Raw genomic sequence first — 27,864 nt, 5'->3', positions numbered from 1 at the left:
AATAAAACAACAGCATTAAAAACGGGTCAGACTGTATTGAAGTGTTTTAAATAGTCTATAAGAGTGTAAAAAAATTTTTTTTTTAAATCAGAATGTAGGAAAAGGTAAAGCAGATATAAGGTGGTTTAATATCATTCAGAGGACGGTTAATGAACGTTTAAATTATCGTCAATAATAAAATAAGTAGTCCGTCGGTATATGTCGGAGTTTGTTTTTTTGCGGCCGGTCCTGGACCGCGTTAACGGACCGTCCCATCACCAGCTCCCGGATGTATGACGTCAGAGGACGGCCTGAACGCGGCACGTGAAGAGCGCATGCGCGTGAGTGCTTGACTCCGATTGGTCCGTTTCAATCAAACCGCGGAGGCAGTATTTTGTTCGGGGAGCTCGGCGTCGGGCTGGCCGTCTGTAGGCTGTGATCGTCGGGATCTCCGGAGGAAACTCGTCGCCCCGTGAGTGATTTCTGGTTCCACAACACTTTTCTCTTCTCTCTCCGTGTCTCTGCTGCTTTTAGTCCTCCTGGTTTTTCTTTCTCTTCTTTTTCGTTCTCTCCTCTTCCCTCCAGTCCTCTGACGTCCGGCCCGAGCGACAGGTGGAGCTTGGCGGCTAAGCTAGCTCGTTACACAGGACGACATTTCAATCAGAAAGATTATCGATAAAGAACAATAAAGCATTACAACGGATTGGTTACGATCGAAGAACCTTTGCTTTAGTTCGCTAAATCCACACCAGCATGTCCTGTCGCTTCCCCAGACCGGACACAGCTAGACCGGAGATGTCAGACTCGGTCTCACCGGGGGCCACATCAGCTTCACGGCTGTCCTCAGAGGGCCAGACGTAACTACTAATGTCACTAAATGTAATGTAACTTAATGTAATGTAACTAAATGTAACTACTCCTTAATGTAACTAATAAATGTAACTAAATGTAACTCAGTGTAATGTAACTAAATGTAACTACTCCTTAATGTAACTAATAAATGTAACTAAATGTAACTCAGTGTAATGTAACTAAATGTAACTACTCCTTAATGTAACTAATAAATGTAACTAAATGTAACTCAGTGTAATGTAACTAAATGTAACTACTCCTTAATGTAACTAATAAATGTAACTAAATGTAACTCAGTGTAATGTAACTACTCCTTAATGTAACTAATAAATGTAACTAAATGTAACTCAGTGTAATGTAACTAAATGTAACTACTCCTTAATGTAAGTAATAAATGTAACTAAATGTAACTCAGTGTAATGTAACTAAATGTAACTACTCCTTAATGTAACTAATAAATGTAACTAAATGTAACTCAGTGTAATGTAACTAAATGTAACTACTCCTTAATGTAAGTAATAAATGTAACTAAATGTAACTCAGTGTAATGTAACTAAATGTAACTACTCCTTAATGTAACTAATAAATGTAACTAAATGTAACTCAGTGTAATGTAACTAAATGTAACTACTCCTTAATGTAACTAATAAATGTAACTAAATGTAACTCAGTGTAATGTAACTAAATGTAACTACTCCTTAATGTTAAATAACTGAATTTCTGACTGATTCTAGTTCCAAACATTACAGTTAGACAGAAAAAACATGTTTGTTTGTTTCTCTGTTCTAACATAAATCCTTTTCATTTGTCAGGTTATTAAACCCACAGAACTCCATCAATCAAGGATCAAACTATCAATCAATAAAGAAAAATAACATCAGACACAAGTTAGGACGTTAACTTTGTTCACAACGTTCAGTCAGAGTTAAAATGGGCTGAACTACTGCATTGTGGGAAATGCAGTTTTGGTCAAAGCACACTTTTGACCTATTTATTTTTAGACAGTCTGACCTTTTATGCTCTCGTGGGCCACGTTAAATGATGTGGAGGGCCACATGTGGCCCCCGGGCCTTGAGTTTGTGAGCTAGACCGTATCAGGAGTTCTGCTGAAGAAGTGGAACCAGCTCCTGGTGGACAGTAAATCCCTCCTAAATTCACATTATTGATGATCAATAAAGGTGTGAGGATCCAGTGTGACATGATGTGGGCTTGTTGCTTGTTTGCTCCAGGGAGATGGAAGCGATCAGAAGTTCCCTGAAGGACGCGAGCGAGGAGGGGAGGACACCGGCTGAACATCTGCAGACAGATCCATCACCAGACCCACAGGTACCCCGACACTGACAGCCACCATCAACAAACACTGATCTGGTCCTGAAGGGAGCTTCACGTTCATGCTGCTGTTTTGGGTTCAAACCCTCGTGTCTTAGCATCCCAGTGTGGAGGAGAAGCAACATCTTCAAGTCTACCTCCGCATCCGACCCTTGACCTCAGCAGAGAACGATAATGGAGAGCTACAGGTAGAATTCTGAGGGACTGAATGCAGATCATTTCATTAAATCCAGAGGATCTGACTTGTGTTTTCTTTCTGTTGACAACAGGACTGTGTTTCCATCCAGCCTCCTGACACGGTTTTACTGAGGCCCCCCAGTCTGTGTCTGTCAGCGAGGCTCAGCACAGACAGACCTCTTCCCCACATGGGTCAGCGTTTCCAGTTCTCCCAGGTTTGTGTTTCTGAGCGGAGAGCAGATACAATCTAAACACAACTTCCTCTGGCCACACAAATCTGCACCTCCATCACTCACACCTTTAAATGTTGTGTTAAAAGAGACCGTGTGCTACTGGATGTGATTCTGGACCCACAGTGACCCCGTGAAGGTTGAACCGTCTCCTAAGATGATGTGTTTCCTCCCTCCAATAGGTGTTTGGTCCTCAGACGACACAGAAAGAGCTCTTTGGGGGGACAGTCAGGAACATGGTGAACGACGTTCTGGAAGGGGGGAACTCTTTGGTTTTCACTTACGGGGTCACCAACGCAGGGAAAACCTTCACGTTCTTAGGTCTGTGTCTCTGATGGGTTTAAATAATGCTGTCATTTCACCAGAAAGTGTCTGCCACCCTGAAGCATCCACACCAATCCAGCAGTGCTCGTTGTCATTTTCAGGTCCTGATGCTGATGCTGGAATCCTGCCCAGGTCTCTTGATGTCATTTTCAGCAGAATCGATAATAAAGTTTTTAGCGGGATGAGCATCAAACCTCACCGCTGCCGGGAGTTCACCAGGCTCACCAGGGAGCAACAGGCTGAGGAGGCGGCGTTCAAGAGAAGCCTCTTCAGGCAACTTAAAGAGGTAACGTTAAGGGTGTCATGATGGCAGGGCAGCAGCATCAGTGTCACAGGGTTTGATCACAAACAGTACCGCAGTCCAAGTCATGTCTTCAGAGGTCAAGGATTTCCATACATGATCATTGTTGTTACAGTTCAGGTCAAAATTATCAGCCCCAAGTGGGATTTTTTTAAACACAGCTTTTCCAAAAATCCTGGTTTTATTTGGGATGCTTACATTAATAAACTTTGCACTCAGAAACAAAATCATTTCACAAAAAACAAAATTGATAGCCCCCTTTAGAACAGACCTTTTCATTGAGCCAAAGCACAAACCACTGTCTTGTAACTTTTTAATGCTCACAGTTTGTAATCAATCAATGAAGCTAAAACTCATAGTTGTCCTACATGTTACACACAGGATTAAAACCTCATGAAGGGTTTGATCTGTCACTGATGAAAACATGCTGAGAACAAAAGAATTCAGTGTAGACCTGGGAAAAAAAATAGAATCCTGTGGAAATCTGAGCACTAAAGACCATCGAACTGGAGGAGTGTGAAAGATTTCTACAGAGGAATGTGCCGGGGTTCCTCTGGAAATGTCACAGTCTGCTTCCAAACTACAACAAACGGCCCCTACAGCAGTGAAACCCTTTGGTTACTGTTAGCACATGAAAGGATCCAACATAAAAATAGGATATTTTGAAAATGTTAAATATTTGTTGATTTGCTTGACAACAAATCACAAATTAAAAACAAAACAACAAAAAACTATCAAATATAACTTAAAGCTGTTAGCTACCAGGTGGTTCCTCACCTGGTTGGACCAAATATGGGCAGAAGGGCGGAGCCAGGGTTGAGCAGAAACATGCTGAACAAATTAACATGTAAATGTGTAAAATGTAAATTTAAAATGTTATTTCAATGTTTGGTTGTGTTTGTGCCCCCCACCCCAACCCCCACTGAGGGGAGACATACTGAAACCTGTGACCTGATGGGTTTTCTGTCAGTGATCAGCTTCATTGCTACAAATCGTCTTGGTATCCGGTGGAGACCTGAGTAATCGATCACAGAACAGATGAGTGGCTCAAGGCCACACTGTCAATCACTGATGACATGCTAACATCTGTATTTTATCGATGACAAATTAAATAAACAAGGAATTATCTCAACTTTTTAACATTTTAGTTTTTGAACCTTTTATAAACCACCGACTTTTGTTTTTAACCCTTTTAAAACCCATTTTACAAATTATTTCTCGTTATTAAATGTTAGTGTTATTATGGATCATGAAACAGTCTTTTTAAGCTTACTAGCTTATTATTGTCATTTTCACTTGTCACCCACTTGTAATCATTTTAAATTCAGTGGGCTGAAGCAGTCTGACTGATATGATCAGGTCTGAAACTGGTTTGTTTTCATTCTTTACTTTGCAGAGCGAGAAGATCAACACCACCCTGTTGAACTCCACCATAAAGAATGTCCATGAAGGCAAGTCTCGTGTTCAGCCACCGCCCGTTTCTGACTGTTTTTTTCTTTTGCATCTTTATAATTAACTGCTGAACTTGAGGACAGGGATGTATTTTTAAAACCCTCCACTGCTTCAGGACAAACGTGAAACAGCTGTTTTATTGTGTCATTCCCAGACTCCTCCATGTTGGGGGCGACTGCTGCAGCAGAGGAGACCGGGGGTCTGGAGGTGGACGCTCTCACCAAGTTCTCTGTTTGGGTTTCCTTCTGTGAAATCTACAACGAGAACATCCACGACCTTCTGGAGGTGGCGCCTGGGGGGGCTCTGAGGAGGACCATTCTCCGTCTGTCGCAGGATGTCAAGGGCAGCGCCTTCGTCAAAGGTGTGAGACTGAGGGTCACATGATCAGTGATGGGAGGCAGTGGAGGAAGCCCCAGTGCTGCCTCTCAAATACCCACCAAATGATTGAAGTTCAATGAAGTCGATGTTAAACTTCAGTGATTTTGACCTGCTGTAGTGTTTCAGTTTGAAACAGACTCAATTGTTGTCCAGGCTTCTTTTTTAAAAATGACAGTAATTTTTTTAAATTAGAAAAATACATTGTAATAAATGTAATGAACTTAGTATTTTAGTATTTTTGTATTTGCAGGTCTGCGCTGGGTTCAGGTGACCAGTGCAGAGGAGGCTTACATGGTGATGAAGCTGGGCAAGAAGAACCAGAGTTTCTCCTCCACCCGGCTGAACCAGCTCTCCAGCAGGAGGTGAGGACCACACCCGCTGCTGTTGCCTGTTGTTCTCTGACCCTCTAGAAATGAGAACAACACACAGTTTGTTTCCATGTTGGGATGAATTTTATTAGTGATCCTCTTCTTCATGACAGGAATCCTGTACTGTATCTACTGTAGCCTCTCCAGAGGAGTGGAGGATGGATGTGTGGTTTACTGGGGGTCAGACTGCAGCACATGACATTGCTTTAGATGCCCCTCGGGGAAAAAATAGAGAGAAAACAGTTCAGTCAGTGTACAGAACATTTATATAGACTTTTGATGAGCGTACCGTGCAAACTAAAAACCCCCACACCAGATATATAGCTTAATGCCCTACATTGAAGCAGTAATTACACATCTGTAGGTTCTGGTTCAAAATAACACAAACCTGATCTTCAGCCATCCAGTAGTTCAGTAGTGGTGCTTCCTGCAGGTCGTCCTCCCTCCTGGGGAGAGGATGGGGCTACAAGGAGCCTGGGATTATTTTCCCAGTCTTATGTCAGATGGTGGCTTTTATTAGTGGATGTTCTACATTTAACTGCTGTACTTTAAAACACCCAGTGAGACCCTCAAATAACGGAGTTTGATAAACGTCTATTAGTGTGATGGTCCAGGCTGCCCTTCAGTGTGTCTTTACTGCTGAGCAGTGCATCGAGCTGTTAAACAGCACAGTACTAAGATGGCCTATTGCTGAACTGTTGAATCCGTGTGTGTGTGTGTGTGTCTGTGTGTGTGTGTGTGTGTGTGTGTGTGTGTGTGTGTCTGTGTGTTGTTGGGCTTTAATGACATTCATTCTTTTTTGCAGTCACAGCATTTTTTCCATTCGTATCCTGAGGATTGAGGACGTTGGAACTCCGCGGGTTCATGCAGTCAGTGAGTGAGTGAAGTATCAGATTTGATTTATTGAACTCTGTTGTGTGTGTTGAGCATGAAGGAGGCTGAATAAATTCATTTTGTTGAGCGACCAGTTTAAGGATAAATAAACTTCCCTGATGCTCGTGTAAAAACAGTTTTTGGTTCGTAGCTGAACGATCGTGAAACATTTGACTCATTACTTTGAAGCAAACCTTGCATGTGAGCCTTCTGCTGTCCTGTCATCAGGTTGAGTCTGTGTGACCTGGCTGGTTCAGAGAGATGCTCTAAGACTCAGAATAAAGGAGAGCGTCTAAAGGAAGCAGGAAACATCAACACGTCTCTGCTCATCCTGGGAAAATGCATCAACGCGCTGAGACACAACCAGCAGGCCAAGTGAGATGTGGAGCTCATCGTTTTGTCTGTCGGCCATCATTTCCATCATGAGTCACTTGTGTGGTTCAGATTTAATCCTGACCCCCCAGGGGCAGCTGGTTGAAACCACAACACTGAGCCCAGAACAACACACAGTCATATTTACAATGAAGTAAATATTTTGCAGATGACAGCATGTTTTAATCAGAAGTGGGGGTCGCTCTTGTTTAACTACAGACACAAGCCCTACCTCAACCGTATTAGAAATGTTATTTATGTACATGGATGCTTTTCCTCCACTTGGCTGTCGGTAGTTTGAGTCTTATTTAACTTTTTAGATTAATGATTTGTTATTCTCTTCAACGCGTTTTATGCAGCCGCCTCCTCCTGTTGTTATAGTTTGTAGAATTGAATTCCCCATGAAGATCAATAAGTCTGAGTCGGATGTGTTGACTGGAAGCTGCTAACATATCTTCAGTGACTATAAACCTGTGTGATGGCTTAAATGCACACATTGAAGTCCACTGAAGCTGCTCAAATGTGTGCATCGTTTCATCTTGAACAATCAGAATCAGAATCCTTTAATAATGTCACAGCGTTAAGTGGAAATGTGTTTACTCTGCTTCAGATTACTTCAGCACGTTCCGTTCAGAGAGAGCAAGCTGACCCACTACCTGCAGGGCTTCTTCTGTGGTCGAGGTAAAGTCTGCATGATCGTCAACATCAACCAGTGCTCCTCCGCGTACGACGAGACGCTCAACGTCCTCAAGTTCTCCGCCGTCGCACAAAAGGTACGCAACCACTTTCACTTTGTGAGCGCTCCATCGTCTTAGGAATCATCCCCAGTCCTTAAAGTGTTCGTCTTTAGCTCATTAGGCTGTGCAGACACTCCCGGTGTCGATATGTAAATCATGAAATAATCAAGCCGTCACGACCTCACCCGAAAGGATCATCATGAAGCTTCGGTCTCAGTGGTTCTATCATCGATTCTTCTTGTCTGGTTCCAGGTGGTGGTTCTGTCCACACGACCGCTGTCTGTCCTCCACCCTGAGAGGAGCAGCGGTGGGGTGTCCTTCATCAACAACACTGAGAAGGAGACTCTTCACAACAGCAGGAGGAGCTCTCTGATTGGTTGGGATAGTAGTCTGGAGGATGTACAAGTGAGCTGGAGACGCTTTCTTATAATCTACAATTTTTCTTTACGCTCCACAAGATATATTTTAAGTTTTTTTATTAACATTATTTTCCAGGAGTCTGACGAAGAAAATAACTTGATGGAAGACACTTTGGCGGAAACTGAAAATGAAGAAGATGACGATGAAAATAATGAGAAAATTCTTGTGTGTAAACAGACGTACCAGGTCAGTGCTTACATTTTATTGGCATGTAATAAATTAGATGAGAAACCATTTAGGGAAACAAATATGTGGCTGGAAAATCAGATTTTAACAGATTTTAAGATTAAGATAAAAAAAAAACCCCTCAATATATTCAATCTGATCTTCATTTTAGTTGTAAACAGTAAATGGAAAGCAGGTCAAAAGGGTTCAACTCTAGATGTCGGCTCTTAAAAGCCGGTCTTCAAACCCTATTGTTTACTGTCAGATAATATATTTTCTTGACTTTTAATGCACTTTCATTGCTTAACCTGTTTTATTTCTTTTAGTTTAATGTCTACCATTAAAATTTATCATCATGAATTTTGAAGTTCTGTCCTGAATGCTTTTCTTTTCCTTCTTAAAGCACTTTGAATGTGTCTGAACTTGCCTTTTCTGCACACGTACAAATTAAAACGTCTTGCCTGTTTACCTCTGGTGGCGCCCCTCAGAGGCAGGCGGCGCTGGTGAAGGAGTTGCAGCTCCAGCTGAAGAAGGAGCAAACGGAGAACCTCCACATGGAGACGCAAGTCAGAGAGGACGTCAGCAGAGAGTTCTCCACACTCTTCTCTGAGATGCAGAATCACTACAAGTGAGCGTGGTGTTTTATTTACGCCCCAGATCCTTCTGGGTGTCATCCTTATCGGATAAAAATGTGTGTGTTTGCTGCAGTGAATGTCTGGTGAGGGAAAGGGAAATCCTGGAGGAACGAGCAGAGAGGAGAATGGAGATCTTCAAGGATCTCACTGACAAAATGTCCACAGCTGGACCCGGTTCAGACACACGGGACACGGTAACACCAGAACCCCCCCGGTCACAAGAAACACGTTTCACTGATGCTTTGGTAGAGTTTTATCCCTGTTAAGTAGCAGTCAGAGCTCATCCTGAATTCCTACAGACTAGTGGTTGTTTCTGTGTGATTGGTGGTTTTAGTTGAACAAAACTAAACGATATTCATTGATCCTGTGTTACCACAGGTGAATATCCAGATGGAGAGAGCTGGACCAGCATCGCTTCATCTCAAATCTGCCCTGATGCAGCTTGTAGAACACGACACGGAGGAGAAAACATCTCGAGACCTGATGCAGAAAATCCAGAGCGTGGAACAGGAAACGCAGACCTCAGCATCGTTTGATGGTCACACTAATCAGCTGACAGACGCGGTGGATGTTGGGACGATTCTGGCTGAGGAGGACCAGACCGAACGAATGCAGACGCTAGAGATTGAACTCTCACGAGCAAAAGAGCTTCTGGCGAGCAAACAGCTGATCTTAGAGCAGCAGCTGAAACGTTTGACTGAGACGCTGCTTCAGCAAGAAGAAAAGTCCAAGCGGGAGGCCGAAGAGCTGAGAAAGAAACTTCACGAGCAAGAAGAGTCATCACGCCGACAGCTGGAGGAACTCCGACTAAAGTACGAACAACGAGAACATTCATCTAAAGAAGAAGCACAACAGCTGAGGATAAAACGAGAAGAACAAACAAAGGTCTTGGAAAAGCAGGTAGAAGAACTTCGAGAGAAGCTGCAGGAACAGGAGATGGTTTCCACTCAGGAGTTGGAGGACTTAAGGGACAAACTGAGCAAACAGGAAACGACCTGCGGTGATGTTTCAGACGTCAAGAAGAAGCTCAGCGAGCAGACAGAGCTGCTCAACACTGAAACAGAAGATGCTGAGGATAAAGATTTAAATAGAACTGCTTCTGAAGAACGTCTCCAGAGACTGAACTCTGTTCTCCAGGCTGAGGTGGAATCCCTGAAGGAAAAGCTCTCTGACCTAGAAACAACAAAGGAGCTTTCAAACGACGCTCCACGAAACTCAGTGGAGAGTGAGGGAACGGTGAAAGAAAAGAGCACAGAGGTGCAGGAGGAACCCTCACAGCCGGAGGAACGGCCTCCAGGGAGGGAGGCAGACCTGCAGGAGAAGCTGCTGGAGAAGGAGACGCAGATATCATCCCTGCAGAAAAGCCTTCAGAGAGCGCAGGAGCAGCATTCGGACAAAGAACGGCAGGCGGTGGAAGACACCCGGCGCAGGGAGGTGGAGAGACGCAGGGAGCTGCTGGCTGTGGCTCACGAAGCCATCCATCAGAAGGACGAGGAGCTGAGGAAGAAATCACAGCAGATCGATGGGTATCGGAACGTTTCCTTTGTTATCAGCGCACCACATTTCAACATCCTGTTAATATAAACGCTGCTTGATTAATGATTAATTAATTAATGATTAGAAGTGGTAACAAAAGCTTTACAGCTGTCATTGCTGTGGTTTTCACCCTCAGTCTGCAGGAAAGGGCAAAGCAGGACCAGGACACAATCAGGGCACTGACCCTTGACCTCCAGAGGAACGCAGAGGACACGTCAGACCTGAAAGAGAAACTCGCCGACTACAAGAAGCAGACCCATCAGGTCCAGACGGAGGTTTGGACGCCGTCTTTTTGAACACATTGAAGGAATGATTCGTGTCCCGTTCTTTGTGGTTAATGGGTTCCAGAACCACACGCGATGAACGAATTCCGCTATAGAGCGGCAAACTATTTTATTATTTACAGTAATTTAAACTTAGTTGAAACCCCCCCCCCCCCCCCAGAATGGGGGGTTAATATCAGAACCCCCCCATCCTGATATTAAACCACCTTCTATCTGTGTTACCTTTACAACCCTCTGATAGACTGTTTAAAACACTTTGTGTCTCACGGACGTCCGAGCGTTGATGCACGACCTTACGAGGGATTATGTCTGTCATGACCTAACCTCCTGTTGAAGCTAAACTCAAATGTCACAACTTTATTCATGCAGGTAAACCTCGGTTTAAGTCGTCTCCAGTTGCATCGTTCTCTCTTATTTGATGGTTTATTGGAAAAAAAATACAGGGAAAAATAATAAGTTGACATATTTCCTTTATAACCCTAAAAAAGGCTTTTATTTCATTGGTCATCATGAATAAAGCGACCATGATGTATGGTAAACATCGCCACATTGTAATTTACAATTTTTTTCTGTACTATATTAAAAACAAATTTTGATTTGGTTTAACCTGGAGACGGTTTCATTCGGTCATTTTTGGACTTGTTCTCCTGGAGCCAGTTAACAGCATAGGGTGAAGTCCACCTGAATGGAGCTCTAATGTGTTTTAACCTTTATTTCATTTTATTTTCTCCAGATCTCCTCCATGAGAGAAGAAGGGAAGGTTTTGAGGCAGAAGCTGTCAGATATGGAGAAAGCTAAGAAGAGTCTACATTCTGATGTCGCTAACAGAGACAAAACCATCCAGCAGCTCAAAACGGTGAGTCTCTGTTTCCAAATGAAACGGGACGCCTGGAGGCTGTGACTCTGTTCTGAAGAGTAGCGCCACCTTCAGTGTTGACGGGTTGATACTCATCACCTTTTCTCTTCCTCCGTTCCTCAGGAGAAATCATCTAACACCAAGTCTGACCAGACGCAGCTCCACCAGAAGGCCTGTAAAGGTAAAATCACTACTCTCTGAATGTGGGTTCCTCCGTCTCTGTTCTCTGTCTCTAAAGATAAAAACAAAAATCCAAACTGAATCTTTCATCTTTTGTGTCTGGTTCTTGTGGTTTTGTTGCTCCAGACCTGGAGGCCACCCAGCGCGTGGTGGAGGACATGCGTTTGGCTCTGATGGAGCAGGAGGAGACCCAGAGCCAGATGGAGCAGGTGTTGGAGGAGAAGCTGAACCTCATCCAGGAGTTATCCAGTGGTGAGATACCACAGCCTTCCAGGCACAATGGAAAGATGAGAGCAGTTTTTGAAGACCAACCAGTCATGTGGGGGCAAAAAGCCCAACATGACTGGGGGTCCTGGCATTAAACGAATGAGGAAACCAACTAACGTCGTTCAGAGCGTCCAATAAACTCTAAACTGAGACCTTCATCAGTGAAATGTTAAATCTGTGAGTCACCTGCTGCTCTTCATGTAATATATTCACATTTTAACCCTTTCAGAGGTGGAAACATTGAAGGGGATGTTGCTGCAGCAGGACCGGGGTCATCATCAGGCTGACAGCCAATCAGATGACCTAAAAGAGGACAGGATGGAAGCAGCCCGGGTACAGGAAACCCTCAGGGTAAGGGGAGGAAGTTATCGTCAAAAATAAAGTTCAAGTAAAGTAAATATCGATCATATTTCAGTTTCTGCAGCCTTCTAATAGAAATGTAGTAATCAACTGGAAATAAATCAGTCACTTTTGAAAATAGTTTCTAGAAAATATCTCACTTGTGTGTTAGAAGATTTTCAGTATTTTCTATCCAGATAATAAAACCTGACATTTACTGATTAACGTTAATGAGACGTAGAAATACCGTTTTTTTTTAGTTGTAGCTTTTTTGTTATTGGTATCTCAACATAGAGGTACTTTGTCTTCGCTCCTAATTTCATTTTTATTTCAGATCAAATAAATTCTCAGTATTTGAATTGATCTCGATATCCAGCTAAAAATAAATGCACATTTTGTTACAGCTGTGTACGGAGAAACAGCAGGCGGAGCGCAAGAAGTGGCTGGAGGAGAAGCTGTCCCTGCTGGCTCAGGCCAAGGAGGCCGAGGACAAGAGGAACCAGGAGATGAGGAAGTTTGTTGAAGACAGAGAACGCTTCAGTCGGCAGCAGAGCCAGCTGGTAGGACGTTAGCATTAGCATTAGCCACGCAGCACAGCCGCAGCTGAACACAGCTCAGTTTCATGTTAAACTGTTTTCACATTTGTAAGAAACAAATTCATTGTTTTGAATTTACTTGATTCATACCAAATGTGAGAGTAATGACCTAGATGACAACTTTCTACACATAATTTCACTCTAAATCATTTGTGAGCGATGGAAAAGCTTCATGGGGGGGTGTATATTTTCTGTGTTTGTGTGTTCAGGAGTCTCTGTCGGCCCAGATCGCTGATAAGGAGGGGACGATGCAGCGGTGGAGGCAGGAGAGAGACGCCCTGGTGTCGGCGCTGGAGGTCCAGCTGCAGAAGCTTCTCTCCAGCCTGGCAGAGAAAGACAAACTGATCCAACAGCTGCAACAAAATGACACTCAGCGACCAGCAGAGGTCAGCGTGACACAAAGATGATGGTGATGGGGGGGTGCTGGGCTCATACTAGGGATGGGGGTTGAACCAGAGAGATTTGGTTGAGTTAAAGTCGGGGTGAAGCCGTTCCATCCTGAATCAAATGCAGTACAAACTATAATTCATTGGATGTATTTCCCTGTTCAGTTGAAACCTTCTGTGTCTCTTTCATACATTTAATTCAGCCTGTTTGCAGTGAATCGATGTGTTGTTTTTCACGTGTTAAAGTAAATAACAGATTTATAGACCGTTTCCTCAAAGGATCTCATTCACAACTCGCCTCAACTGGTCGCTTGTGAATTGTTTTCTACCAGATTTTATTTTTTGTTATTTGAGACTCCCAGAACAAAGCTTAAGGCCTCGTGACACGGGAGCATTAATGATGTGTGTTACAGACGGGTGGGGCCGGAGACGGACCGGCAGACCCGCTGGCTGCTGCGTCTGAGAAGGAGGCATCGAACCCCCCACTGGAAGAGCAGCCGGAGCCCCCGACGGGGAAAAAGGGGGACACGATCCCTCAGGTCAGCCTTAAAGAAAGGTCAAACCCAAAACAAGCAATTATTGTTATCCTCAGACGTTAGGAGTCTGAGGTGGAACCAGTCAGCACCGATGAGAAGGAACGGACTCTGACAATCCTCTTGGGGGAATCAGTTTTTCCACTCAGTCTATACATGTTTCACACGTGAACTGACACCCCCCCACTGACAGCTCACACTCTGATCTGTTTGGGCCACACGGGTCTTGAACCGGTGACCCTCCGGTCTCCAGCCTGAGATCCTTCATCGTCCTCTTAAGGTGCTTTTAGAAGTATCACACATGTCTCTGACTGAGTGGACACACTGTGTGCCCCGATGGCTCCGTGTTCCATCTTCGGCCCCATTAGAGGATGTGTTGGACCTAACAGATGGATGTAGAATGAAAAACATCCATCACTACGTCGTATGCACTGCAATCAGACATTAACGTTAATGTACATTAACAACAAACACTCATTGACTTTATTGTACACAATGTGGAACTTTGTCTATTGGTGCAGATATTAGAGGACAAAGTACATTTATAAGTACAAACGCTGCAATTTGAAGGTTCCCAAACAGAACGTGTTCCGACATGCGTGTTCACGTGCATCGTACCAGAAAGCCCCTCTATGTTTAATGTCATTTATAGCATCTACATACAAGAGAAACATGACCTAGACTGATACGAGACCTGTGTAGCACTTAAATGAATTCTATAGGTTCCTGTCTGACTTCAGTAGTGTGTGCGTACTTCCTGTAGGTAACGGTTCAGACTGGTGGGGGGATGAGTCACCAACAATCCTAATATTTAGTTGTGTAGTCTGTTTGGTGGTTTCCTAGGATTTCACTGACTTTTGTAGCAGATTTTTTGCTCTTATGTTCACATTTCAGTACTTCTCATTGCTTAGTATCTTATACAGTTTATTTGACAGCGTACTAGTAGTTCTTGGTTCTTTCCACTTTATTCGTTTATTCTTTATTCTTCTTTGAATTGCATTTTTTTAATCTATTTTTTTCCTGTGACAGAGTGAGAACTGTGAGAACTCTGCTCCGTTAGCTGGAAAACCTCAGATTCGCACCGGAAACATGAAATCAGGAGGAAAGGACACCAGAGCGTCAGCCAGCAGTCGGGTAAAGCGGTCAGATACATTTAACAGCAGCTCACAAGTACTGGACCCGTATTTACACATTAAGACATGAATTCACTGAGGTCGGATTCATCTTTTTTTGTTAAACAAATTCACATTTTTCACATTAAAAATGAAGCAGTTGGTTAAACTGCATCCAAAACTCTTTGGACGTTGTGTAAAATTTTAGATAACAAACGGCGTCCAATTATTTTCCAATCGCTGAATCCTCTTCTGTAATCAATAATAGAGCAGATGAGGTGAATCAGTGGACGCCACCAGCAAACCTTCACCCTTCATCTGGTTTCATCCCTCAGGGCTCCGGCTGTCCGTCGGTGCTCGACTCCTCTGAGATCTCCATGGAGAACGGCCGGACGAGCCGCTTCCCCCAGCCGGAGCTGGAGATCTCCTTCAGCCCCCTGCAGCCCAACCGGATGGCTCTGCGTCGCCAGGGCGACGACAACGCCGTCACCATCAAGCTCAATCGCTCGGCGCGGAAGAGGAAGAGCGGCGAGATGGAAAAGGTGAGCGGAGGGCGTCATTTTGGTTTTTACCAACTGAGAATCTGCAGCTGTCGATGGTTATGTGTGTTAAAATAAACCGAGTTAGTCAAGCTGACCAGAAAACTAGGTCAAGGTCAAAGGTCAATTTTTGTACATTGTTTTTGCACACATCTCAGGAACAGGATAAGATAGAAAGATGAAACAAAAGGCGTTATATTCAGGGAGGAAAGGGGATGAAAACTAGATCACAACCTTGACCTTGAAAAACTAGGTCAAGGTCAAACTTTCACTTTTATGCCTTTTTAGCTACACGTCTCTGAAACCTGATGAGATACAATCACAAAACAAGAAGCAACATTTTCAGGAAGCCTGAGGCACAAACATGTGTAGGTCAGGGTCAAATGTTGAGTTCAGGGGTGTCACAGGATGTTTCAGTCTCTGACTGCCTTGTTGTCATTTGGGTGGAATTGGTTAACCCTTCACCTGACAATGATCCAGTAAAAGTGTACCTAGAAGACTTGATGCTGTTCTGAAGGTGAAGGTTGGTCACATCAAATATTGGTTTGATTTAAAGTTTTGTTTGTTTGTTCATTTTAATTGAATTTAGTATACTTTAGTAATCCCCGAAGGGAAATTAATAGCACACTTGGCATTTAGTAAAACAATAAATTTAAAGAATTAAATGTATTTTGAAAGCAGTTATTTTTACAGCCTTTCTTCACTCCTGCCAGAGACCTTTATACAGTAGTGAATGTCCTCCCCAGTCATGTGCATATTGCATTTCCTGGCAGGATATAGATTTTTTTTTCATCTTAATAGATTAGAAGTCCCAAATCAAATTTACTAACTTGTAATTTTTTAATTTAAAAAAATATTATAAGATCACATTTCCAGGTACGTCCTAAGTAAAGATGTCACAGACATTGTGCCAAAAAACTTCATCCTGTGAAAAAGACGAGCATCCCACCACTTCAGCTTTGGTCCATTCACCTCGTGGGGTCAGGCACCACGGATGCAGGAACTTGTAATCAATCAGTCTGTATCAGGCTTTAATGGTAGCTAACGACCTGCTGCAATATTATTTTGACCAAAGCTGTTGATTATTAAACTCATATTTGACTCCCCATTCACTCTACATTTGTGTAGTTCCTGCTTTGGGCCTTCTATCACCAATACGGAGTATATTTTTTAAATCTCCGCTAACTTTTACTTAAAATTAGTTGAAACAGCTGCTTCAGCGGAGGCTTCTGGTACCATCGATCCGTCTTGTTCTTAACGTTGAGGTGACAGTTTTTGCTTCTGAAGTTGGCTGTGAGATAAAATACCTGTTTGAACGACTGACTTTTGATTTCCTTCTTCTTTCTCTGTCTCAGCTCACTTTCTGATGGAAAGTTGGTGTCGTACGTTCTAAGAACAGTCCAAAAACGCTGCTCCAGGTTTCCCTTCTTTGGTTTGGAGATGGTTGACTCAAAACCATGTCACAATGCCGTAGTGAAAAATGAAAGTCCTCTCATTCTGTATGAAAGTGTTCAGTTTTTGTTCTTCTTACTTGGTCCAGCTCCCCCAATCATTCTTATACTTTTTCTTAAGTTTAAGACAAAAAACGAAAGCTAAAAATTGCAGGTACGCTATCTGTTTTAACGTCATGCAGTCTACCCAGTGGCTAGCTGACTTGTTAGTGCTGCTGCTCGTAGCGCTGCTGTTCGCACATGTGTGGTCACCTCAATTCAAGATGTGTATTTTTTAATGTTATGGACTCCATCCAAAATATTATCTACCATAACTACCGTATTGATACCCCTGTTCTGGCACGGCGTCTGCACATTCGTCAGGAAATCTTCAAAAAACATTTTACGTAAAATAAAGACCCAAAAAAAAAGATTTTTAAATGACTATATTAATTATTAAAGCAAGAAGACCTGGTCGTGTGATTACGGCTTATGGCTGCAAATCGTATGTAAACGTTCAGTTGTGTAAAGTTGGTGTCCTGAAACACGAGCCGTCTGGAAGGAACGAGGAACATGGATCCCAGGAGGGATAAAGGAGATGTATAAAGATAAGATGAAGGGACACTGTTGTGCTGTCTGTCATGATTTCAGTGTATTCTGGTGACCGTAGCAGCTTCTGAGGGGCGACGTAAATGCTGCACAGGCCTGAGTTATTCATGTCATGTGATGTTAAAGTAATTTGTTCTGACTTTAGTTTCGTTCATCACACAGAACAGATCTTATTCTGAAACAGAAGTTAGAAGTGATGTGTAGAAGGGGTACATGCTGTAGACATGATGCTATGTTTCCTGTCTTAACTACATTATTTACTCACATCTATTTGATTTATGACGGTTTGTGCCTGGTGCAGACGGTTCTCCCTCCCGCTCTGCTCGTCTCGTTCTTGTGATCGCGGCTCACGCAGTGACCCAGTTTCCACCGGTGAAAATCCATTTCAGTTTACCTCCATTTGATCAGTGGCTCAGTCAGCCTTCATGTCATGGCAGACAAAAGGAAAAGTGTTTTAGTAACATTCTGTATCCCATAATATAAAAGGGAGAAAATAAGCTGTCAAAAGGAAACGGCTTTGAAAGGTGTCGTCAGTGGTGAAAGAGGCCGACATGAGCAGGAGAAAGGAGAGCGGAGGCATACAGCAGCGGAGTGGGGGGGTGGGGACGGGGGAGGGGGGAGATAAAACGACGTGTTTGAGGCAAAGATTTGGGGAGTTAGATGCCAACATGAAAGGGGGGCGATTAAGGGAATAAGAGCAGGAGACGCTGTGACCATTACAGCTGAGAACGCTTCCATCCCAGTGGATCTCGATGTTCAGCCTGTGTTGAAGCCCACGTTCTCATCATCACACATTAAATTAGGAGGTTTAGATGTCTGCTCTATTTTTAAAAAAAATATTTTTTGACAGTTTCTGTCAAAACCAGAAAACACAAACACACCCTCCTGGTGAGCCTTTATATTTGAATGTTTCTACTTTCATCACCAGCAGTAATTTTATCCGAATGAGACCACCTGAACCCCAATTATTCTGGCAGAACGCGTAAAAAAATAAGGACGTTCATATTAATCACAATTTCTACATTTAACTGTGCACTGAGACCGTTCATCTTCTCATTGTTGTCTGTGTAACAATCATATAATAATATGTTAAATAAAAACAGGTTCAGTTTTATTATCATTGATCCACATGGAAGTTGCAGCAGTTCTAAGTTGAAGTTCTTCCGTGTTGATTACAGTATTTTCCACACTATAAAGTGCACCTGAAACACTTTAATGTTCTAAAAAACCGACGATGTGCCTTTAATCCAGTGCGCTTTATAATCCAGTGCGCTTTATAATCCAGTGCGATTTATAATCCAGTGCGTTTTATAATCCAGTGTGCTTTATAATCCAGTGCGATTTATAATCCAGTGTTATTTATAATCCAGTGCGATTTATAATCCAGTGCGCTTTATAATCCAGTGCGATTTATAATCCAGTGCGCTTTATAATCCAGTGCGATTTATAATCCAGTGCGCTTTATAATCCAGTGCGATTTATAATTCAGTGCGCTTTATAATCCAGTGCGCTTTATAATTCAGTGCGCTTTATAATCCAGTGTGTTTTATAATTCAGTGCGCTTTATAATCCAGTGCGCTTTATAATCCAGTGCGCTTTATAATCCAGTGTTATTTATAATCCAGTGTTACTTATAATCCAGTGGGTTTTATAATCCAGTGTTATTTATAATCCAGTGCGATTTATAATCCAGTGCGCTTTATAATCCAGTGGGCTTTATAACCCAGTGCGCTTTATATGTGAAAAAAAGTTTTGAAATAGGCCATTCATTGAAAATGCATTTGCTCTTTGGGTGTGTTCAGTATTCTGTTTCTGTTGCCATGGTTACATTTGGAATTTAATTACTGTATATGAATGCTATTCCAGATGATATGCTATATCAGGGTGTGTGCAGCTCCATATGCTATCAGGCCAATGCTAACAAAGAGCATAAGGACTAGTGGAGACCAAAACGTCTCTACTGATGCCAGCCATCATCGCTGTTCAAAACCCGTTGTCATGGAAATGACAACGGGTTTTGAAACTATTGTGACACTATTTCACTACTTTTGCACATCAGCTCACAGTTCTGCGTCAGCTGTGAAACACTTTAACGATACTTTACAGGATTGTTTTTAACCCAACTTTCTGTTTTTGAAGTCTTTGGCTTTGAGGAGGAGCAAACGACGAGCCGCACGAGAGGTACCTGCTTTGTTTTTGTCTCACTACATCCCATGATGTGTTCTTCACCCTGAAATCACGAGCAGACAGAACCCATTCATCAAAGTCTTCATCATCATTTGACACTTCAGTCTAGTCTAAATGGATCGCTCATCATCATTATCATCATCATCATCATCATCATCATCCAGGGGTGCTCGGCTGCAGGAACGTAGTGAGGAGAGTTGCAGTGAGACTTTCACGAGTGTGATAACTGTGTGAGAACACGTCTTAATGTGTGGAGGTGAAAAATATTGTAACTTACAATTATATTTAAATTAACTGCATTGACAAAAAGACTTTTGTCTGGAGCGTACCATACAGCTGGGGGGTCATCTTTCACAGGTCTTACTGAGCAAACCATTCAGTTTGATTCAACAGTCTCATTTATCCATGAAATGTAATGAAGCCTTTAAATTAGTTTTAAACATTGAGATTTAATTTTCCCATTCAAGGATAATTTGAAAAGTTTTTCCATCATATTAATAAATATCCTGACCAACATCCACCAGTCAGGGCTCACCAGGAGAGGGTGAGCGGAGTGCTGGGGGAATTAGAGGGATAGTTCATCTTTGTGTCTCTACATGCTGGATCAATCACATCAGATCAAGTCCTGAAACAAAACAATTTTTTTTAATCTAAACTTATAAAACTTTCAAACTTGAGTTCATAGAAACAATGTTTTTATGACCAGGGGGGAGATTTTCCTCCAAAATGACACTAAATTGTCTAAAAACTGAAGAATGATCAGACACTCGTTCTGTTGTGTTTTACTGTCATCAGTGTTCTGAAAGCTTTTACCGCTGACATCATAATCTGTTCCGATTGGAAACTGAGGGTCGTTTGGGCCCCCAGGCGGCCTGTGTAGATGGGTAGCGTTTGACCCCCGTCAGCAGCTGGAGCCCCCCTGACAGCTAAACAGCCTCTGATTGGAGCTGTGATTCCTGTCCTTTGGTTAAAGTGGGTTCACCCCCCAGTGGAGGATGTTTCCTCTACCCTGTCTCGTCCCATCCATCCCTCCATCATGAAACCTTTTACCTCTTTCTACATGTCAGCCCCCGGTGCAGATGTGTGTTTAATGGTGTGTGTGTGTGTGTGTGTGTGTGTGTGTGTGTGTGTGTGTGTGTGTGTGTGTGTGTGTTGACAGGAGGAGGTGGAGGCTCAGAACAGAAGGAACACGAGGACCAAACTGACACCAAAGCTGAGCCCCCATAAAGAGGTGGGAAGAAAAAGGACATGACTTGTAACCAGGGGTTACCGGGTGTCCACAACATGTCATACGTGTCAGAGTGACTTTCATGTGTAACGTTCAAGGACTAATGTTAGACACATTAACGTTGTGTACGATCAGTCTGGACAGAGTAAACAATGCATTCAGACTTTATTATTTAAAGAGCGATGCTGTTCTCTCCAGAAGCCTAACCACTCTCATCTCCCTCTGATCAGCTCTCTTCCCCGGCGGGTTGCCATGACTCCCAGAGCAGCATCAGCAGCAGGAAGGAAGGAAAACTCCAGAAAATTGGAGAATTCCTGCAGAGCTCCCCGACACTGCTCGGCACCAAAGGTTCCTGGATTTATTATGATATTATTATTTTACCTTACAACAGTTTAGTGAGAAGATGGGATGAGAAAAGATTGAAGAATCAGCTTCACGTCACCCAGAACTGTGTGTGAGATTTATTCCTAGTTGTGAAATAGTTTGCCAAACAGGTATTACAGAAAAATCTTCTGTCTCTTGGAGTTTTGGTCAAACAGCCAATAATTTATTGATGCTAATGATGAGGCAGTACTATTGACAAAGTGGGGGTGACGGGGAACTCGTCCCCCACGGGTGGAATACTGACGGAGACATTCTGGGAGATGTTCGGTGTTGTCTCTCAGTCATTACACCAGACTCAGGGGAAAATGAGGGAAAAGCTTTTTTAGAAGAAAACGAGGCAGTCAGGCTAACATCCTGCGACACCCCTGAATTAAAAATGTTACCCTGACCTACTTTCATGGGTCAGGGTTTGTAATAAAGGACCTATGATCCAACATGTAACTGGTTCATTCTATTTCAATCAATCAATCAATCAAGTTTTATTGATATATCTCTTAATCATGGCAGCAGACATTTCAAAGCGCTTTAACAGACAGAGAAACCCAACTGAACCCTCCAGAGCATCAGAGACAGTGGAGGGAAAAACTCCCTCATTGAGGAAGAAACTCCGGACAGGACTCAGACTCTTTTGGGCGGCCATCCGCCTCGACCGGTTGGGGGGAAAAAAATCAAAGGAAGATAAGAACAGCATCAGAGAGAGAGTGACAGAGAGAGAGAGAGTGACAGAGAGAGAGTGAGACAGGCCAGAGAGAGGCAGTATCAATATGGTTCAGGTTGATAAAGTCAAGGCACAATTACAGCTGATTGGATGACTGTATGGAGGAAGGAGGAAGAAAGGAACCAGGACCCCAGCCGATGGATAGTTGAGGGGGGGTACTGGTGGGCTTGGAGGATAAGGTCCACAGCACATGGAGAGATGGGGGTGATACTGGTGGGCTCGGAGGTGCAGGTCCACAGAGGAAGGTCCACGGCGGCTGGGTGGATGAGGGGTGGAACAGTAAGATGACACCAAGGAAGAGAGGCAGCAGGACCCCAGTCGATGGTTAGGTGGGGGGTGATACTGGTGGATGGGAGGTGTAGGTCCACAGCAGATGGTCCACAGCGGATGGGTGGATGAGGGGTGGAACAGTATGGTGGCGCGGAGGAGAAGGGAAGCCGGACCCCAGCTGATAATTAGGTTAGGGGTGGTCCTGGTGGGATGGGAAGAGCAGGTCCATAGCAGATGGGTGGATGAGGGGTGAACCTGAGAAAAACCTGTGAGGACAGAGAGCACAGAGACTCCAGGGAAGAAGTTTAGTTAGTACGGTGTGATTGGAGACTTGAAGAGTGAGGTCAGAGAGGAGGAGGAGTAACAGAGATGGTTGGAGAGAAGGGGGAGGAGAGAGGAACTCAGTGAGTCTGGATGTTGAGTCTCCACCAGAGTAGGTCCATATGAAAATAAACGTAGTAACCTGAGTTACCATTAATTGTAAAATTTATGAAAAAGAAAAGTTTTAAGTCTAGTCTTAAATAGTGAGAGGGTGTCTGCCCCCCGAACTGAGGGAGGGAGGTGGTTCCACAATAGAGGGGCTTGATAGCTAAAGGCTCTAGCCCCCGTCCTACTTTTATAAATTCTAGGAACCACCAGTAGGCCAGTATGCTGAGAGCATAATGCTCTAGATGGATTATAAGGAACTAAAGTTCCTTCAGGTAGGTCGGTGCCACCAAGGGCTTTGGGAGTGAGGAGGAGTATTTTAACATCTATCCTAGCTTCACAGGAAGCCAGTGCAGAGAAGCAACACAGGAGAAATATGGTCTCTGGTACTGGTCCTGGTCAAAACCTGGTCTCTGGCACTGGTCCTGGTCAGAACCTGGTCTCTGGTCCTGGTCAAAACCTGGTCTCTGGCACTGGTCCTGGTCAGAACCTGGTCTCTGGCACTGGTCCTGGTCAGAACCTGGTCCCTGGCACTGGTCCTGGTCAGAACCTGGTCTCTGGCACTGGCCCTGGTCAGAACCTGGTCTCTGGCACTGGTCCTGGTCAGAACCTGGTCTCTGGTACTGGTCCTGGTCAGAACCTGGTCTCTGGTACTGGTCCTGGTCAGAACCTGGTCCCTGGCACTGGTCCTGGTCAGAACCTGGTCTCTGGTACTGGTCCTGGTCAGAACCTGGTCTCTGGTTCTGGTCCTGGTCAGAACCTGGTCTCTGGTACTGGTCCTGGTCAAAACCTGGTCTCTGGCACTGGTCCTGGTCAGAACCTGGTCTCTGGCACTGGTCCTGGTCAGAACCTGGTCTCTGGCACTGGTCCTGGTCAGAACCTGGTCTCTGGCACTGGTCCTGGTCAGAACCTGGTCTCTGGCACTGGCCCTGGTCAGAACCTGGTCTCTGGCACTGGTCCTGGTCAGAACCTGGTCTCTGGCACTGGTCCTGGTCAGAACCTGGTCTCTGGCACTGGCCCTGGTCAGAACCTGGTCTCTGGCACTGGTCCTGGTCAGAACCTGGTCTCTGGCACTGGTCCTGGTCAGAACCTGGTCTCTGGCACTGGCCCTGGTCAGAACCTGGTCTCTGGTACTGGTCCTGGTCAGAACCTGGTCTCTGGTACTGGTCCTGGTCAGAACAAGGGCAGCAGCATTCTGAATTAGTTGAAGAGTCTTCAGCGACTTTTTGGGGCAGCCTGAAAAAAGTGCGTTACAGTGATCTAGTCTGGAAGTGATGAAAGCGTGGATTAATTTCTGCATCACTCCGTTTTAAAATATGAGTTCTGAACTGCCAGGCAGGAGGCCTAGAGGAAGACCAAAGAGGAGGTTTATGGATGTAATGAGGGAAGACATGAAGGTAGTTGGTGTGAGAGGAGAGGATTCAAAGGACAGGGCTAGATGGAGGACACTGATTCGCTGTGGCGACCCCTGAAGGGAAAAGCCGAAAGGAAAAGAAGAAGAAGACTCCGTTTTAAAATATGCCTGTCATGAGGTTTCAGAGATGTGGACCCAAAAAGATATAAAAGTGAAAATGTGACCTTGACCTAGTTTTTCAAGGTCACGGTATTGATCGAATTCTCACCCCCTTGTCTCCCTGAATATTACAGCTTTTGTTTCGTCTTTCTATCTTACCCGGTTCATGAGATGTGTGCAAAAATGTCTCAGGATAGAAAATGTCTCGGACCATAGATCAAAGCTAGTGCTTTGATCTATGGTCTTACTCACACTGGCCTTCCTCGTCTTTCTAACTTATCCAGTTCCTGAGTGTAAAAAAGTTGAAATTCGACCTTGACCTAGTTTCCTCAAGGTCATCGTCTCCTCTCCACCCCCCTCCTGCCTGAGTCACGTGTTTTCAGCTTCATCTTCCTGTCTGAACGGCTGTGGAGACGTTTGGTGGACCAACGATCAAACACACGACACTGACATGACAACACGTCTAAACTACAGCCAGTGACTCTCCAGCAGGACTTTAGGCCATCACACCTCTGTGGGAGGTGTCCACTCTGCATGTGGGATTAATAAAGTATCTATCTATCTATGTGTCTCTTTTCCAAACTGTTTGTCTCTCCAGCCAAGACGCTGATGAGTCTGATGAGCGGTCGAAGTGATGCTGACACATCAGCCTCCTCCTCATCCCTCAGTCTGAGAGCCAACAGGAGCAAAAAGAAGCTGTACAGGCCCGAGATCTCGTCCCCGTTGGACTTCCCCTCACACCCAGTAAGTCTGTCTCCCTCAAACATGCAGTGTTTTATCGACATGTCCTACAGTCGGGGGGGGGCATAAGTTAACGAGCTCAACGGGAGCTCATTAACATTTAACGACCAGCCCTGACTAACAGATCCTTTCAACAGGGAGATCATTTGATCAGTTTTCAAGAATTAAATTAGATAAAACGAATGGACGACTTAAAGTTTGGGGCAAAACATGTCAGATCCAGTGTCGCTGGACATCTGGCAGCTGTGTGGCATGAATTAAAACCAGTTTGGATCGCAGACATCCTTGAAGGTGTCTCTCATGCTGAGAAATTAACTGAGAAAACTTTGTTTTGATTCTTCTGTGACCAGAATATTTATTTAATTCCTTTTTACCCAGGGTGCACCAGCAGTGCAGCAGTAGGGCACTTAAGTTTGGACCAGCGTCTTGTCAAAGGAGACAAAGCTGAGGAGATGAGGAGTTTAGGAAAATCAATACAAATTATCAGCTGATAATTGAGCATCTGGTGTATCTGGTTATTGGAAATGGAAGCAGGGTTTCACTGCTTTTGGGCGATCTCAGGATAATCTGCCTGAACTTTAATCCATACCAGCAGCTGTGGACACTTCAGTTTAGGGTTAAACTTCAGTTTAGGCACGTTAATATTCCACATTTCTCCATCATTTTGAAGTGGCAGTACTTTATCCAGTCAGTCTTTCTCTGGGGACCGGAGGGTTGCTGGTTCAAGACCCGTGTCGGGCAAAAAATAATTTCCCTCCTAGAGATGAATAAAGTTCATTTCATCACACACACCAGGGACACACGGAGGAGCGCTACACACATGGTAAACTGTTTAGGATGAACCCTGTTCCCAGCAGCAGTGAGCTGGATGTGTTTAACGTTCATCACATGAAAGTAAAACGTGTGACCCGACGCTCCTGATTGGTCCAGGAGCTCCACAGGTACTGAACCGTTCCTCCTTTCAGATCATCAGCAGAGAGCCGCAGCAGAAGGAGAGCAGCCACCAGATCATCAAGAGGCGTCTTCGCTCCAGGATGGCTAAATAACTAGCAGTTAGCATTCATATCATTTAGTTCTGTATGCCTTTATGTTTATAAAACTAATGAGTCTTACTGTTAAATGAATCTGTAGCTGACTGTTGGTTTGTCTCAGACCAGCGTCTTCAGTAGAAATCATCAATTATACAATATTATTACACTACAATATTATAGATTTCAGAAGTGAAACCAACCAGTCTTTAGCTTAGCCTAGCACACTGACTAGAAGGAGGACAATGGAGGAACTAGTTAAGCTTCCAGTTCTTCTGCCTCCAGTCTTAATCGACAGCAAAAGTTTGGACTGAATGCAAATAATATTTATGTATTTTTCTGCTACACTTTATAAATAAAACTGTTTTTACGTGCATGTCATTAACTGGTCTGGGCTTCACTTCAGCCCAGAGTTTTATTTTTTACTTGATAGGAGTAAAAGTTAAACATTTAAAAACATGTATTTAGTACATCTGTCAATCGTCTGTAATGCCGTCCTGTTTGTTACAGATGCACTTTGTGGATGTTAACTCTGTTATAGATGAAACAGGTGGATTATATATTCCTTCTTTGTGGAAAAATCTGTTGTGCACTTTAGTGTTTCAAATTTTGTCTCCATTTCTGTTCCACTTTCAAGCCATTTATCTGCAAATTAAAAGTTCCAGTGCCTCAGCATAAATCTGCCTGCCTTACCTGAGATTCAGAAGAATGATTATGAATTGATTGCAGCAACGTGATGTGACTCCTTTGGTATTTATCTCCTGTAAATTGGCTTCTGCACAGACTTTTCTGTGAAACTGTCACTGCATAACGACTCTTGCTGGTTCTTTAAAATCCCTACAGAAAACCTGGTTGAGAGACTGAACCAACACTGATTTGATGACCTAGTACATACAATAATATATACATTATTTCATACCTTATTTGAATTTAAAAAATATTATTTTTATATTTTATTTTTTTTATATTTTATCTTTATTTTTAGATACACTCAATAAATAATATGATTATGAATCAAAACGTGAAAATCTAAGTGACTTTGTTGTGAATGAGGATTCTTGTGGACTGGAGTTTTTTTAAAGAATTTTTTTTTTTTTTTAAATGTTTCCAGCAGGGCGGCACGGTGGCGCAGTGGTTAGCGCTGTGGCCTCACAACACAGTGGGTCCGGGTTCGAGTCCCGCTCTGTGCGGAGTTCTCATGCTCTCCCCGTGTCTGCGTGGGTTCTCCCCGGGTTCTCCAGCTTCCTCCCCCCTCCAGAAACATGCCGTTCGAAATTGCCCGTAGGAGTGAGTGTGTGTGTGTGTGGTTGTATGTCTTTGTGTGTGGCTCCGTGGTGCACTGGCGTCGTGCCCGGAGTGTCCCCCGCCTCATGCCCTATGCCGCTGGGATAGGCTCCTGCTCCCCGTGACCCGCTGCAGCCGATGTAGCGGTGGTGACATGAAACTGACTGACTGTTTCCAGCATTTTAAAACTGGGTCTGTTTTGATGGAACTTGTCCAGCTGTAGAGAAACCGCTCACACACAGGACTGATGGGCCTGGGCTTCACTTCCTAATATCACAGTTGGGCACGTCAGCGCCAGTTGGAAACAGTTCCTGTACTGGTCACATGATTTTCTTAATGTGATTCGCGCACAGACACGGGGTTCCGCTGACGAGCTCGACCATCAGTGTTGATGGACCCATCACTAGTTTTACCAGGATTAGTCCCGACTCCTGTCTCTGATTCTGCTTGATTCCTGGACTCTGCCTGTTTGTCTGCCCTCATCTGATTAGTTTGTCTGCCCTCATCTGATTAGTTTGTCTGCCCCTCATCTGATTAGTATGCCTGTTTGTCTGCCCTCATCTGATTAGTTTGTCTGCCCCCCATCTGATTAGTCTGCCTGTTTGTCTGCCCCTCATCTGATTAGTCTGCCTGTTTGTCTGCCCCTCATCTGATTAGTCTGCCTGTTTGTCTGCCCCTCATCTGATTAGTCTGCCTGTTTGTCTGCCCTCATCTGATTAGTTTGTCTGCCCCTCATCTGATTAGTCTGCCAGTTTGTCTGCCCCTCATCTGATTAGTCTGCCAGTTTGTCTGCCCCTCATCTGATTAGTCTGCCTGTTTGTCTGCC

At 43.9% G+C, this 27,864-nt stretch overlaps 1 protein-coding gene across 2 annotated transcripts; it reads left to right on the top strand.

Moving 5' to 3' along the window:
• The first annotated feature begins 371 nt into the window (after positions 1–371).
• Positions 372–26,635, top strand: kif20ba (kinesin family member 20Ba). 2 transcript variants are annotated; one of them, XM_068328345.1, is made up of 32 exons: positions 372–451; positions 2,061–2,157; positions 2,259–2,348; positions 2,430–2,552; positions 2,750–2,888; positions 2,993–3,177; positions 4,589–4,643; positions 4,799–5,005; positions 5,273–5,384; positions 6,196–6,267; positions 6,492–6,638; positions 7,246–7,408; positions 7,625–7,777; positions 7,868–7,978; positions 8,446–8,585; positions 8,666–8,786; positions 8,971–10,118; positions 10,265–10,403; positions 11,146–11,268; positions 11,392–11,449; positions 11,575–11,700; positions 11,945–12,066; positions 12,459–12,614; positions 12,860–13,036; positions 13,450–13,575; positions 14,599–14,703; positions 15,017–15,223; positions 19,399–19,440; positions 20,606–20,677; positions 20,905–21,022; positions 24,584–24,729; positions 25,692–26,635. In XM_068328345.1, exons 2-32 carry the CDS (start codon positions 2,065–2,067, stop codon positions 25,770–25,772), a joined length of 4,857 nt encoding a protein of 1,618 aa, XP_068184446.1. In that variant the 5' UTR covers positions 372–451; positions 2,061–2,064; the 3' UTR covers positions 25,773–26,635. The 2 variants fall into 2 exon arrangements, with proteins under 2 accessions (XP_068184446.1, XP_068184447.1); XM_068328346.1 differs by lacking the exon at positions 19,399–19,440.
• The last annotated feature ends 1,229 nt before the right edge of the window (positions 26,636–27,864 follow it).

This window comes from Antennarius striatus, chromosome 11 (assembly GCF_040054535.1).
Source record: "Antennarius striatus isolate MH-2024 chromosome 11, ASM4005453v1, whole genome shotgun sequence".
NCBI lineage: Eukaryota > Metazoa > Chordata > Actinopteri > Lophiiformes > Antennariidae > Antennarius > Antennarius striatus.
Note: the sequence above shows the minus strand (reverse complement) of the source record. Positions and strands in the feature narration are given on the sequence as shown.

What these genes read in the sequence shown, in the direction of transcription:
- kif20ba (XM_068328345.1), top strand. Translation starts at nt 2,065, where the DNA reads ATGGAAGCGATCAGAAGTTCCCTGAAGGACGCGAGCGAGGAGGGGAGG. An exon ending in TCTCCGCCGTCGCACAAAAG is followed by an intron (nt 7,409 to 7,624) that starts GTACGCAACCAC and finishes GTCTGGTTCCAG; the next exon opens with GTGGTGGTTCTGTCCACACG. An exon ending in CCCATCAGGTCCAGACGGAG is followed by an intron (nt 10,404 to 11,145) that starts GTTTGGACGCCG and finishes TATTTTCTCCAG; the next exon opens with ATCTCCTCCATGAGAGAAGA.